The following is a 14,174-nucleotide window of genomic DNA, read 5'->3' as shown; positions in this document are numbered from 1 at the left end:
ACAGCATGGACAGTATACAAAGAATGAGATTTCCCATCCCCCTTTACAGACAATATATTCTTTTAGGTTCTTTGCAAAAAGCTTGAGCTATCTATATAAGGAACATATGTGTTTACCTCACACTCGGACAGGAATACAAAAGTTCTTAGAAACACAGATCAAACTGGTAAGATTAAAGTTCTTACCTTGCAGCGCTGACTTTGTTGGATCTGTATTTCCAAGCACTCCTGTAATCTGGTCGTCCGGGGGATCAGCAAACCGTCTCCTCATCTCTCAAGCCGCACGTTTGGGCGCCAATTTCTGTTGAGGTCAAATCATAATACCCCAGAGATATGCTGTCTGTAAAGGAAAAATAATTAACAGGCCAAGATCGGCCTCCGCCATCTTTTAGCCTGGAGAATCATGAAGACACATGGTGGTCGTGTATCAAAATGGATTCTACTTTAATGGTGGCTAGAACAAAGTATATATCACATGGCATAGACAGAACAGGATTGGCTAGTAGAATTAGCATACATCTATTGGTGGAGAAGTTTGTAACAATAGCCCTGATGCATATCTATTGGATAAGAAACTGGAGAGAGGACACACCCCCCTGAGGGCTGGCTTTACTCTAAAATGGAGTCTTGTGAGCACATGGTAGCCGCATGTATCAATCAAAATGGCAGCCATCAGCACATGTCTCAAATACACATCCTAGATGTCTATCTCATGGTATTCTAAAGACAATAGACATCCTTGTTGGAGACAATTAACTTAATTACCCTTCTCTTGTCCCTTTATCTTAAAAAGGGTCTTTGGTCTTTGATCCTTTCCTAACAATGCCCGTGGTTCCTGCCGAACTGTCTCCATTTTAATTAGTTTCTTTGTAAGATAGCATCACCCAATACACAGAGCATAGTATTTACATAACCAGTCTGGCAAGATCCAAACTGCATCTCTCTGGGAGAGAGAGATGGACAGATAGAACCATCTCAGCCCCCACCTCTATACACAATTTTTCATAAGATATTATTGTTCCCCCACAGTGGATAGGTTAATATGGATAGTGTACGGTGATCCTGCAATGACTCACGCACAGGAATCCAGAGCGGGCCAGTTATTGGATTGGGACTCCCAAAAGGATGTCTTTAATTGCATCAAATCTGATATTTACCCAGTCTGTTTCTGGTGCCCATCCCCCAAGATACACTGTTCTGCTGCCAGGCTCCCAATGGGCACAACAGTATTTGTTCAGAACATTCCCATTCCAGCCCCTTGGGACCCGGGAACATTAACACCCTGCAGTGGGCCCGAGAAAAGGCTCTGTTCTGTATATATGTAGACTATAGCTATTCTAAAGGTCATTCCAGCTTTCTAAACCCATATTAACCCCTGATGTGATAAATTTCTCTTTTACTTTCATTAACCACAGACCTTCGAGAGTAATAACAACACTTGCATTGGTCCTCGCGGGGCGACAGACTCGTGTGATGGACAGTAAATGTGTAAAATATTACAGCGCTCATTTTTTCCTAACACATGAAAGACGTGACCTGATTTTCGCTGCATTTTGTTGAAACCCCCTGAGTGTAGGGTAACAACAATCCAAGGCGATGGAAATGTTATGCTTTGATCTGAAACAGTTGTTTTGCTGCGGTTACCTATGTTTTATTCAGCGGCGACATGACTAGCAATTATGTATGTAGCAGCTCTACAATGAGGGATCTAAGAAATGTAATAGTAGGGTTTTCCAAAGGTGATCTGACCGCCTGAGGTCCGGCTGCCGCGAAATACATACCCACTGAATTATGTAATATGTGGTGGCGGTGAGTCCTCAAGATTAAGTGCTACACTATGAAGAAACAAGGGACCCTCCTCTATTACTCAACGAGGTCACAATGAAAAGGGCAGGTCCTGATCTCTCTAATATATATTTTTTTAATAGTAGAATATAATTTTATAATTTTTTACATCTATTACCTCTTTGTGCTTTATACATTACTACATTGTGCCGGTATAAACTGTGGGCTCCAAAGGATTTCACCAAAATCCAAAATCATGAAGTTCACCTATAGACAACCACTCCATTGTTCCTTCCCGCATAGAATTATGTAGTAAAGTGCACGACTTACTAATGACTAAGGACAAGGTAAAACATAAAAACGAGCAAATCCTGAAGACTACATCAGACAGCACCACTGGTATAATAGAAGCCACGTTTATGTCGCGATATAATGGCCACAAATCCTGAATGATAACTTGAAGTAACTGTTTCTGCACAGTATATCTATCCTCTGGATACAATCCTCTGATAATGTCTGATAACAGAGAACAACAGTGAGTGAGTACAGCTCTGATAAGGGTGTATGTCAGTGAGGCTATGAATGAAGCTTCTATTGGCTATTTTCAGTCATGTGATCAGGGCTTCTATCAGGGCAATACTGGCGGTCAAAGCGCTAACTAAAAGGGGACTGACGTCATTGTTATAGCACAATTATGCTCAATGCTGTCAGGTGGGCGGTCTCTGTTTGCTCCAGCCTAGGACCGCCTACCTGACAGTAGACAATATGATTGCGCTGAAACTAACAACCGTGATTGCTCAGGAGCGGTGGGGGCTAGAGAAAAAAATCCAACTGCCCCAGAATAAATGGAGGGGCTTCTATTGAAGGGTGGGGTTGGTGGGGGTGGTGAAAGTTACTCTTTAATCAAAAAGTTAAATATTTTTGAAGCTGCTTCAGATTGGATTACTTAAAGCCATCCGCCCTCCCCCAAAACTTTCTCTCACCTTTTCCTGTTCTGAGTATATTACCAGTATAGTCTGCAAGCCCCAACCATGTAGTAAAGCCAGAGCTGAGCTGATAGTACAGGTGATACACACTGAATACGGAAAGGAGGGAGGAGACAGATCAACTTAGGCGCGGGTTCTGATCAGGTGACAGCCAGGAAAGCCGATTGCAGAACTGACAGAACAGGGGTCTTAAATAGGTAGAATTTCATCCCTGTGTAGTCCCTTTAAATCCACAGTATATTAAATTCTGCCGCGGACTTTAGCCATGCATTTTACATCTTTTAATATAGAGAAGTAAAACCTGCAGTAAAATCCACAGCAAATCCAGGTGTTTATAAATGTCTCACCAGCAGAAAAATCTGGGACAAGCACGACACGTATCTTATCGCTTTTCTCCTTAGATCTACTTCACCCCGCTGGTGTTTTTAAAGGTGTTATCCTAATTCAACCTACAATAAAACTATTATAACGGATGCAATTGTATAACAACAAACAAACAAAGAAACAACCAAAAAAAAAAACCAGCAAATCGTTCTCATCTCTTCAATCCAACGCTGGTGCTCTGACAGTCAACTGGGTTTTTACAACAGGTCATCATGTGTCTAATGTAGCCAATAAGTGGCCGCACTGGTGGCATGACATACCCCTGGCGGTTGTGGTATCACATTTGCAATTTTTTGGATAAATTCCAGCCTTTGGCCGGGTTCACACGAGGTATTATGGCACGTAGACGGCGCGGGAGCTTTTGCAGGCCGTATACGCTCCCATTGTTTTCAATGGGAGCCGGTACTGTATACGCGGCGCTATTTTGTGTCCGATGCAAAATCACGGCCGCAAAATAGCGCCGCGCATACGGTACCAGCTCCCATTGAAAACAATGGGAGCATATACGGCCCGCAAAAGCTCCCGCGCCGTCTACGTGCCACATTACGTGCCATAATACATTGTGTGAACCCAGCCTTAGAAAGCCGCAGCCAAAAACCGTTGCAGCAGTAATGCATTGTTTTTTTTTTCTTCCACTGCGTTTTTCACAGAAAGTTTGCAGTTTTCCTCTGTGGTCCTATTATATCTATACAGAAAACGCCACCATTTCCGTAGTCATAATTGACATGCTGCGATTTGCAAAAACATGGGCGTTTTTGAAATTTCAGCATTCCCAGTGCAGATTTTTAAAATCTTTTTTGTGGATGGGAATTAGCCAGAATCCTAAGGCTGGGGCCCCACGGGACAGAAACGCTGCAATTTGCCCAGGGGATAAATCGCGGTGCTTTACAGTCAGGACAAAGTGGAAGGGATTCTAGTGAATCCCATGCCCACTTTGCGGTAAAAACCGTGGGGTGGACACGCTTTGATTTCTAAAATTGGCGTGATTTTGGAAATCGCAGCATGTCAATTATATCTACAGAAACGTTTTCCCCATAGGTATAATTGTAACAGAAAGTCCGCAGAGGAAAACTCCATGAACTTTATGTCTAAAGAGTTTTTGGAAGAACTGAGATGCGTTGCTGCCACAGTTTTCTCCGCAGCGCTTTATTGCTGCCAGGCGTCCTGTGGGGTCTTAGCCTTAAAGAGTTTTTTGCATGAATTTATTTGGGTAGATTGAGATGTGGAAGAATTCACTCTCCAAACCTCTTTCTTTTTCATTTCTAGCAGAACGTAATGTGAATCATTTTGAAGGACTCAAGGGCGCATTTGAGGCCTCATAATGTCTTCGGTTGACCACCACTTTATAGATTTTTGTTCATCGATGTGGCTCGGGAAATCAGATGTAAAAAGCAGATGTCAGGAAAGCGGCTAAATCTTAATCTTGTGTTCTTATTTGTGTAATTTATCTTTTAGGCCCTGGACAATGATCGAACAGTTCTCCACAAAATGAAGAAAGCTGCCAAAGCCAAGAACAGTGCGGGCGAAGGTAAGCTTGAAATAAAATGATAGGGCCCTGTGTACATTGTGCACCTCACTGTGATGGCTTCTTATGTACTTTACCTTAAGATGACTCACATAATCCAGTAAGACAAGGTTCACATCACGTCAGAGATGTATACTTTGCCTGTATTTTGTCACTCTCTACTTTAGTATAATGGTAATAAAAGAAGATGGAATAGGCTAGTAGAATACACTATTTTATTCAATGATAGATACCGTATATACTCGAGTATAAGCCGACCCGAATATAAGCAGAGACCCCTAATTTTACCACAAAAAACTCGGAAAACGTATTGACTCGAGTATAAGCCGAGGGGGGGAATCCACCATTGCAGATAAAAAGTCTGGTCATGTGCATTACAGCTTAGTAACTCCATGGGGATCATAGTAATAGCAGTTAACCCCATCCTGTCCCTCACATTAACCCACGGTTGCCTCACGTAAGAGTTATTGATATGTGGGACACATGGAGATAATAATTAGGTATCTTCATAATTAAGGTCCTTCATTAGTCCCCTCATGTGTCTCACATATTAGTAACCCTTATATGGGGTTAATAGGAGGGACATGATGGGGTTAACTGTTATTAATGTGAGGCACATGGAGTTACTGAAACTAAATTAATAACCCCAAATACCTGACATTACTAGGCAGAGTAACTAAAGGAAGGTCCCTGTGTGTGTCACATTACTGGAGCTTCCTCTCCTCCATGCAACAGACATCTTCCATAAGACACAATGAATTCTGCAGGGTAGATGCTAAATCCTAGTGTGCTAAAGGACCTCTGATGATGTCATGACCATGTGATCGGACTCTGGTGTGGGCGGAGCTACTAGGATTTAGATTCAACCTTATCTGCAGATGTTACATACCAGTGGCTACAGGACCTTTGATGACATCACAGTCACGTGATCTCATGACAAGCCAATCACAGAGCAGTAGCACTAAAGAACCTCCCCCTTCCAGGTCCTTCCAGTTTTCTGTGCTCCGTGGACCCTGACTCGTGTATAAGCCGAGGGGAGCTTTATCAGCATGAAAAATGTGCTGAAAAAGTCGGCTTATACTCGAGTATATATGGTAGATAATTTTTCTTTCTCTCTCTCTCTCTCTCTCTCTCTCTCTCTCTCTCTCTCTCTCTCTCTCTCTCTCTCTCTCTCTCTCTCTCTCTCTCTCTCTATTATATTGGGCTCAATTCACATGGAAATAGGCCATTACTTGTAATTTGAATAATTTGCCATTTCTGAGATGCATATTTCTGATTTTGAGCAAAATTGTGAAATCGCTTTTAGCTTGCGCCATAATCTGATATCTTCTATACAGACTTTCTCCAACCGTAGCATCCTATGGCCGACAGTTTCTTCCCTTGTAGCCAATAATAGGTTGGTAGGATGAAGACGCTGCATGCTATATATGTGACTCCTTATTTTGCCAGCTCACAGAACTTTTTTTAGTTTGTTTAAGCAAAAATAAGGAAACGAGAAGCGCCCATAAGCTTAAAAACCAACTCCATTTTATTTTTAGACAAAATACCCAGCCCTACTTGGACGCATGACAAGTCATGTTATAGAGTTGTGTAACATGGCCATGCCACAGCTTAGTCCCATTGATTTGAATGTGACAGAGTTGCAGTCATGGCCATATAGTCACTTCTTGAGAAAAGGAAGTGGAGCTCAGTATCATAGGCCTGGATAACCTCTTCAAGTCATCGTGTCTGCATGGGAGACGGTCTTGTCAGTGGAGAGTTGTGGTGTCAAAGTCGGACCAGTTTTTGGTGGAGTTAGAAAAAAAAATCCTGACTCCATCTCAAGATAAAAGGATGAATTATTCTTAATTATCTTCTACTATTATTAATGTTGTATAATTATTGGATGTAAAGTTTGGTCCATATTTCCATAGTTTGTTCTATTTTGATGCAAACATGGACAGGACATGGATTACAACTACAGCCATGTAAATCAACTCTTATGCTAGGTTCACATCTGCATTTGGTATTCCGTTCAGGGATTCCACATGGGGACCCCTTGAACGGAATACTGAACGCAAGTGGGGTGCAATGAAAGCGTACGGACCCTATAGACTATGAGTCCGTGTGCTTGCTGCGCGCTGCCCGCACAAATCATGTGGGCAGGAAAGTAGATTGTGAACTACTTTCCTGTCCGAATGTTCTGTGCGGAGATCTGGCGGCAAGCACACGGACCCCATTATAGTCTATGGGGTCCGTGTGCTTTCACTGCAGTTGCAGACTCCCTCGGATGGAATACGAACGCTGATGTGAAGGAGGCCTTAAAGGGGTTATCCAGGACTATGGTATTTATCTCTACATCCTCATTTCGGGCAGTGACTCTACGTTCATTGGTCACATAGTCAGGCCTCAGTTCCATTAGACTGAACAGGGATGAGCTGCAATACAAAGCACAGCCACTAAACATTGAATGGCGCTGTGCTCAGTCAGTAGTGAAGTGGCCTCAGGAATCAGTGCCATAGCCCAGGGAAACCTGTTTAAGGCTAAGGCCCCACGTTGCAGAAACGCTGCTTTTTTTATTGCAGATTTTGTTGCGGTTTTTCAAGCCAATACCAGGAGTGGATTGAGCAGAAGGTAGAAGTCTAAGAACTTCCTATATATATCTCCCATTTCTTTTGTAGCCATTCTTGGCTTTGGCTTAAAAAACCACAACAAAATCTGCAACAAAAAAAGCTGCGTTTCTGCAACGTGGGGCCTCAGCCTAAAATGTCGCGACAGAATATCTGAGCGGTATGTGTCCCAGCCACCAATCTTGAAAACAAGGGTCCCGTTACCCCTCAGTGGTTAGAGCAAGAATGCTGGCTGCTCCATTCATTCTCTATGGCGTTACTGGAAACAGCAGAGTACTGTACGCATTCTGATAGTAGCGAATAAAGAGACGGCGCATGCGCAACTACTTTTGAATGGGATCCATTTGGTACATTGGACTAGTCTTTTGTGCCAATGGTGACGACAGTCATTGTTAGCTTATTAATATAGGATGTTTGGGTTCATGTGCTGTGCCATATACAGTAGATATAAATGTAGCTACCGTAGGTATACTGGAATTGGACATACTCTATACGAAGAAACAGAGAGAGAGATTTTTGTTCCTTTGGGCCATACAGTAGATGACATTGATCATGATCTGAGCTTCATCTATCTGGCGTCCTCACAGACACTACAGTGCTTTGTCGTGGAGGAATACAATATACTGTCTCTTCCCATTCATTGGCAGGTGGTGTGAGAGATATGTTATTCCTGATGTCCTTTCAGATCTTGTCAAACAGCATTTACACTCCGGAGCTTCCAGTTGTACCCCGCTGAGCTGCCATGCTGTGCCCATCTCTTTTCACTGCTAGCTGTCCCTGCATGGGTACAGGGAGGGTTAGATGATCGGATGGCGCATACTAAGATAGAAATTATAATGTACAGCCTGCCCAGCAGTGTAGTATGCTGGAGAGGGTTTTTGGGTTTTTAGGTCATATGAGAGCCAGCAGCTCCTTTAGTGACTGGGAAAGCGTACTGTCAGCGTAATTGTCAGACACATGTCAGTCTGTGAAGGCGCTCTGCTGCATGTATGAACAGGCCTTTAGATGACTCTTCTATCTCTCAGCCTTTTTTTTCTGTGTTGTAAAGCCAAATGTGATCTGCTCGAAATAACCTGATTAGTTGTGAAATTGTGATACATAAGACAGGACACGAGGGGTTATCCGCTCTTGGTGCCCTCCACTTTGCCTTCTGGGACACAGCTGAGGACAGTGTTGTATTGTCTCTTGTAGATAGTGGGTGAAGCCCCTCAACTTTTGCCAATCTATTTGTGCATACTGTATATACTCGAATATAAGCCGAGGCCCCTAATTTTACAACAAAAAACTGGGAAAACTTATTGACTGGAGTATAAGTCGAGGGGGGAAATGCAGCAGCTACTGGAAAATTTCAAAAATTAAAGTGGTTTTTGGGTGCAGTAGTTGCTGGGTGCTGGGGAAGGGGAGGGGGTGTTTTGGTTGTCTGTCTGCCCCTTCCCTGAGCTTGAGGACTGAGTTTTTCTTCCCCCCACTTGGAATTCAGTCTGTCTATATATAGGGTATCTGCAGTGCTCCTATTAACCCCTGCCCGACGGAGCAGGAGCACTGCAGATCCCCTATATTCAGTAGACCGGGCACTGTCAGACACAGGGATACCTAATGTGTATGTGTTTCATAGTAATTTTCTACTTTTGTATCTATTCTAGGGAAAGGAGGGATTTACAACTTTTATGTATATGAATAGTACAGCTGAGTATAAGAAACTTTGTAATATTTCTTATTAAAGAGATCTTTTTCCTTCTACCGGGTGGTGAGGAACGCCCTCCTGACTGTATTCTTCCATAGACTTGTAGTGTCAGGCCCAATTCACATCTTCCGTTCGGGGAGTCCACATTAAAAAGCGGTTAGCTAAGAAACCACACGGAATCCTAGACTATAATGGGGTCCGTGTGGTTGGTTTCCACACCAAACAAGTGGAGAAAAAATGACTGCTTTCAGTATTATACTCTTCGCATGATTCGTGTGGAAAGCAACCACACGGACCCCATTTATAGTCTATAATCTCACCACACAGTGAAGATGCTGAGCTGTAAGGCTATCCCCTCTGACAGAGCAGGAATATTGGTGAAAAACTAACGCCAACTAGGGCACATACTGGCAGTTTGCTGAATTTAACATCCCGTGGTATATAATACCACCAATGTCAGAGGACAGGAAACATCCCCTTTAACCATCCCTCTACACTGCACTAGGGCTGAGTCTTCGGAAGACTCCACAGCCGACTCCGATTCCTCTATTTTTTTACAACCTGACTCTGACTAAATGGCTGACATGATCCTTTAATTCATTAAAAATCCAGAGATTGATTCCCATGACTGTAAATATGTAACAAACTCTACACCTAATTATTATACAATATAAATAATTAAAAATAGTTCTTCATTTTATTTTGATGCCGGAATCGGGAACGTTTTTCTGTTTCCGCCCCAAATTTCCCTGATTCTGACTATACAACGCTGCGACTGCACCGCCCTGCGCGGCACCGCGTTATACTACCCCAGCTGTGCTATGAGACCTCACACGACCCGCTATTAGTTACAGGATGGAGCTCTGGGTCTACTCTGTGAAATATACAAGAAGGAAGACAATTTGCAGTTAGATCTATCTGTATGCATTGTGAAATGTGATATAGTGAAATAGTCCTGAGAGATTTGTAAATGCCTTCGCAAAGTGTGAATATTTTCTACATTTTTGACAAGTTTTGTGTATGTATGCAATAGTCCTGGGAGGTTTGTGGTGCTTTGATAACACAATCCTTATAATCAGATGATACACGAGGAGGGCCCGTCGGGATTCGTCTTGTATTTCAGCAGCGGCCTAATCTTTATACTTGTGAACCCATTACCGAAACTGCAGAGTCGTCGAATCCAACACAATACCAAGAAATCATCTTGTCACCAATGGTGCGAGCAAAGGTTACTAGCCGGAGGATAGCCTGCTCTCGCCCTTTACACATGTGAGGTTTGTTGTCATGAGAACACGTAGAGCAATATATATAGGGCCGTATACTGATGCTCTTTTTTTAACTATTATTTTTATTTGCTTTTTTTTAATTTTTTTTTTTTTTTTTACATGAACACATCAAGATACAATATAAGAATAGAGGTCGGGGGATTGGTACAAGAAACCAGTCTCGTAAGATAAAATGGTTAATAATAAAATGTACAAGAGTTGGAACTGGAGGAATCTATGAGAGAAACCAGAAAAAAGAGCAGAGGTTCTGTGTATAGAGCGGCCATAGGGAGCCATCAGGACCTTATCCTTATGGTCCTAGGGGTCGTTCACATTACGTTTTCAATATCAGTTTAACTGATCAGTTTTATTGCTCTGGGAAGCGAATCTGTAGGGCACAAAAGTGAGACATAAAACAAAATCCATTAAAGGGGCTCTATCAGCAAAATCATGCTGATAGAGCCCCACATATGCGTGAATAGCCTTTAAAAAGGCTATTCAGGCACCGCTAAAGTTATATTAAACTGCCCCCCCCCCCCCCCCGTTTTAAAATAAAACTCTAAAAAAAGAATGTGATCTACTTAGGCATCGTGCATGGTGGGTGGGCATTCAGGGTGCGCCGTCTACTTCATCCACGCCTCCTCTTCCTCCGATGTCCTCGGGTCCCGTCCTCCTCCTCCGGCGCTCGCGAACTGACATTGATATAAAAAAAATGGCCTGGGCGCATGCGCAGTAGCATGCGGCTTCTACTACGGCTACTGCGCATGCGCCCAGGCCATTTTTTAATATCAATGTCAGTTCGCGAGCGCCGGAGGAGTACGGGACCCGAGGACATCGGAGGAAGAGGAGGCGTGGATGAAGAAGACGGCGCACCCAGAATGCCCACCCACCATGCACGATGCCTAAGTAGATCACATTCTTTTTTAGGGTTTTATATTAAAATGGGGAGGGGGGGGGGTAGTTTAATATAACTTTAGCGGTGCCTGAATAGCCTGAATATTCACGCATATGTGGGGCTCTATCAGCATGATTTTGCTGATAGAGCCCCTTTAATATTTAACATTGATTCTATGTAAATGAATGGTCTTCCATCTTTTTTTATCCCTTTCAAGCATCCATTAAATTGATGAACAAATGTGATATAAACGGTCTCTTATTACGCAGACCCCTAATAAGAGGCCGAATGTTTGCCATGGGTCTATACTACACACCTGCACATTGTAAGGTTACGTTCACATCTGCATATTGGAGACTCCAGAAAAAAAGTTTATGGAGAACTTTTTCATCTGTCGAAAATGACAAACACCCGATAGACCCCCAAGATAGTCAATGGGGCCCAGCGGGCTCCATGTATAATTGCTGTTTTAGCAGTCCACAGGGTAGCATATTTCAGCACTCTGTGACTCTGAACTCATAATATGGGCCTGTACACACTTTGGGTGCTTGAACCCTAAAGACGACCAGATCGCTTTTGGTCAGTGGCCCATTTGGTTGAGAGCTATTCCCCCCTGACCCCACACACATCTGAATGCTCCATGTGTACTGAACTAGCAGACAATAGGGCCAGACACTTCTGGTGGCCACTTATCTCCCCAAGAATTAAAGTAGGAACCCAACCATCCTGTCCTCATCTCCTCCAACCTCTGATGTTAGTGGAGATCTAGGAAGCCCCCCACTCATTTTTAGCCCAGTTCTGTTGAGAGCTCTGGCTTGGGCCGATGCATTCTGTTCAGCATTGCCTTAAGATTATAGCTCTGCAATGGCGGGCACCCAAATTTCCCGAATTCTCAAATCTTTGATAAATTCACTTTATGATAAAGTTCCACTTTTTGGAGCTTGGCTTGCAGGATTGTCGTATTGATTGCAAAAGTATTCTGTATAACCAAGAATAGCTTAGTAGAATATTTAAGAACTTCATAGAAGGGAACAAGATTTGGGGTTGTCTTTGTGTTTTTCTGTTTTTGGCAGAGGGAAAGGGAAATGTCTTAAAGGGACCTCAGAACTCTCTTGACATGCCGTGGTTTTTTTTTTAGAAATCACTCTTGAGCATATACAGTCCTATGAAAAAGTTTGGGCACCCCTATTAATCTTAATCATTTTTTGTTCTAAATATTTTGGTGTTTGCAACAGCCATTTCAGTTTGATATATCTAATAACTGATGGACACAGTAATATTTCAGGATTGAAATGAGGTTTATTGTACTAACAGAAAATGTGCAATATGCATTAAACCAAAATTTGACCGGTGCAAAAGTATGGGCACCCTTATCATTTTATTGATTTGAATTCCCCTAACTACTTTTTACTGACTTACTGAAGCACAAAATTGGTTTTGTAACCTCACTGAGCTTTGAACTTCATAGCCAGAAGTATCCAATCATAAGAAAAGGTATTTAAGGTAGCCAATTGCAAGTTGATCTCCTATTTGAATCTCCTCTGAAGAGTGGCATCATGGGCTACTCAAAACAACTCTCAAATGATCTGAAAACAAAGATTGTTCAACATAGTTGTTCAGGGGAAGGATACAAAAAGTTGTCTCAGAGATTCAACCTGTCAGTTTCCACTGTGAGGAACATAGTAAGGAAATGGAAGACCACAGGGACAGTTCTTGTTAAGCCCAGAAGTGGCAGGCCAAGAAAAATATCAGAAAGGCAGAGAAGAAGAATGGTGAGAACAGTCAAGGACAATCCACAGACCACCTCCAAAGAGCTGCAGCATCATCTTGCTGCAGATGGTGTCACTGTGCATCGGTCAACAATACAGCGCACTTTGCACAAATAGAAGCTGTATGGGAGAGTGATGAGAAAGACGCTGTTTCTGCAAGCACGCCACAAACAGTCGCCTGAGGTACGCAAAAGCACATTTGGACAAGCCAACTTCATTTTGGAAACAAAGATTGAGTTGTTTGGTTATAAAAAAAAGGCGTTATGCATGGCGTCCAAAAAGAAACAGCATTCCAAGAAAAACACATGCTACCCACTGTAAAATTTGGTGGAGGTTCCATCATGCTTTGGGGCTTTATGGCCAATGCCGGCATCGGGAATCTTGTTAAAGTTGAGAGTCGCATGGATTCCACTCAGTATCAGCAGATTCTTGAGAATAATGTTCAAGAATCAGTGACGAAGTTGAAGTTACGCCGGGGATGGATATTTCAGCAAGACAATGATCCAAAACACCGCTCCAAATCAACTCAGGCATTCATGCAGAGGAACAATTACAATGTTCTGGAATGGCCATCCCAGTCCCCAGACCTGAATATCATTGAACATCTGTGGGATGACTTGAAGCGGGCTGTCCATGCTCGGCCACCATCAAACTTAACTGAACTTGAATTGTTTGTCCAAAATACCTTTATCCAGGATCCAGGAACTGATTAAAAGCTACAGGAAGCGACTAGAGGCTGTTATCTTTGCAAAAGGAGGATCTACTAAATATTAATGTCACTTTTCTGTTGAGGTGCCCATACTTTTGCACCGGTCAAATTTTGGTTTAATGCATATTGCACATTTTCTGTTAGTACAATAAACCTCATTTCAATCCTGAAATATTACTGTGTCCATCAGTTATTAGATATATCAAACTGAAATGGCTGCTGCAAACACCAAAATATTTAGAACTAAAAATTATTAAGATTAATAGGGGTGCCCAAACTTTTTCATAGGACTGTAACTCTGGGTTGTGCTGTTCCTCTGTTATTCCTCCTGGAAGATGATAAATAAACTGGGTGTTACCAGTTGGGGGTGTCCCCCCTAGTCTCACACTGTCCGATCAGAGCGTATTGTGTAGGGAGATACCTCTTGTTTGACAAAATGAATGTTAAGGCCCAGATGACAACTTATTCAGAAAAACCAGGAAGAATAATGGAGCAACATCATAGTGCAGAGTTCTGAGAAAAGACGCTCTAAAATTGATTGCATTTTAAAGGGGTTGTGGCATC

General features: G+C 42.6%; 1 protein-coding gene across 1 annotated transcript in view; it reads left to right on the top strand.

Annotated features, from left to right (window-relative positions):
• Nucleotides 1–14,174, top strand: part of LOC142208849 (arf-GAP with SH3 domain, ANK repeat and PH domain-containing protein 1-like) — a 158,956-nt gene that overhangs the window by 62,469 nt on the left and 82,313 nt on the right. Inside the window, exon 2 of the mRNA XM_075277613.1 lies at nucleotides 4,610–4,682. Within this exon, the coding sequence (XP_075133714.1) occupies nucleotides 4,610–4,682 (73 nt within the window). The remainder of the gene's footprint in view (nucleotides 1–4,609; nucleotides 4,683–14,174) is intronic.

The sequence above is a fragment of the Leptodactylus fuscus genome, chromosome 6, assembly GCF_031893055.1.
Source record: "Leptodactylus fuscus isolate aLepFus1 chromosome 6, aLepFus1.hap2, whole genome shotgun sequence".
Taxonomy (NCBI): domain Eukaryota; kingdom Metazoa; phylum Chordata; class Amphibia; order Anura; family Leptodactylidae; genus Leptodactylus; species Leptodactylus fuscus.
This window is presented reverse-complemented; position numbering and strand designations above follow the sequence as displayed.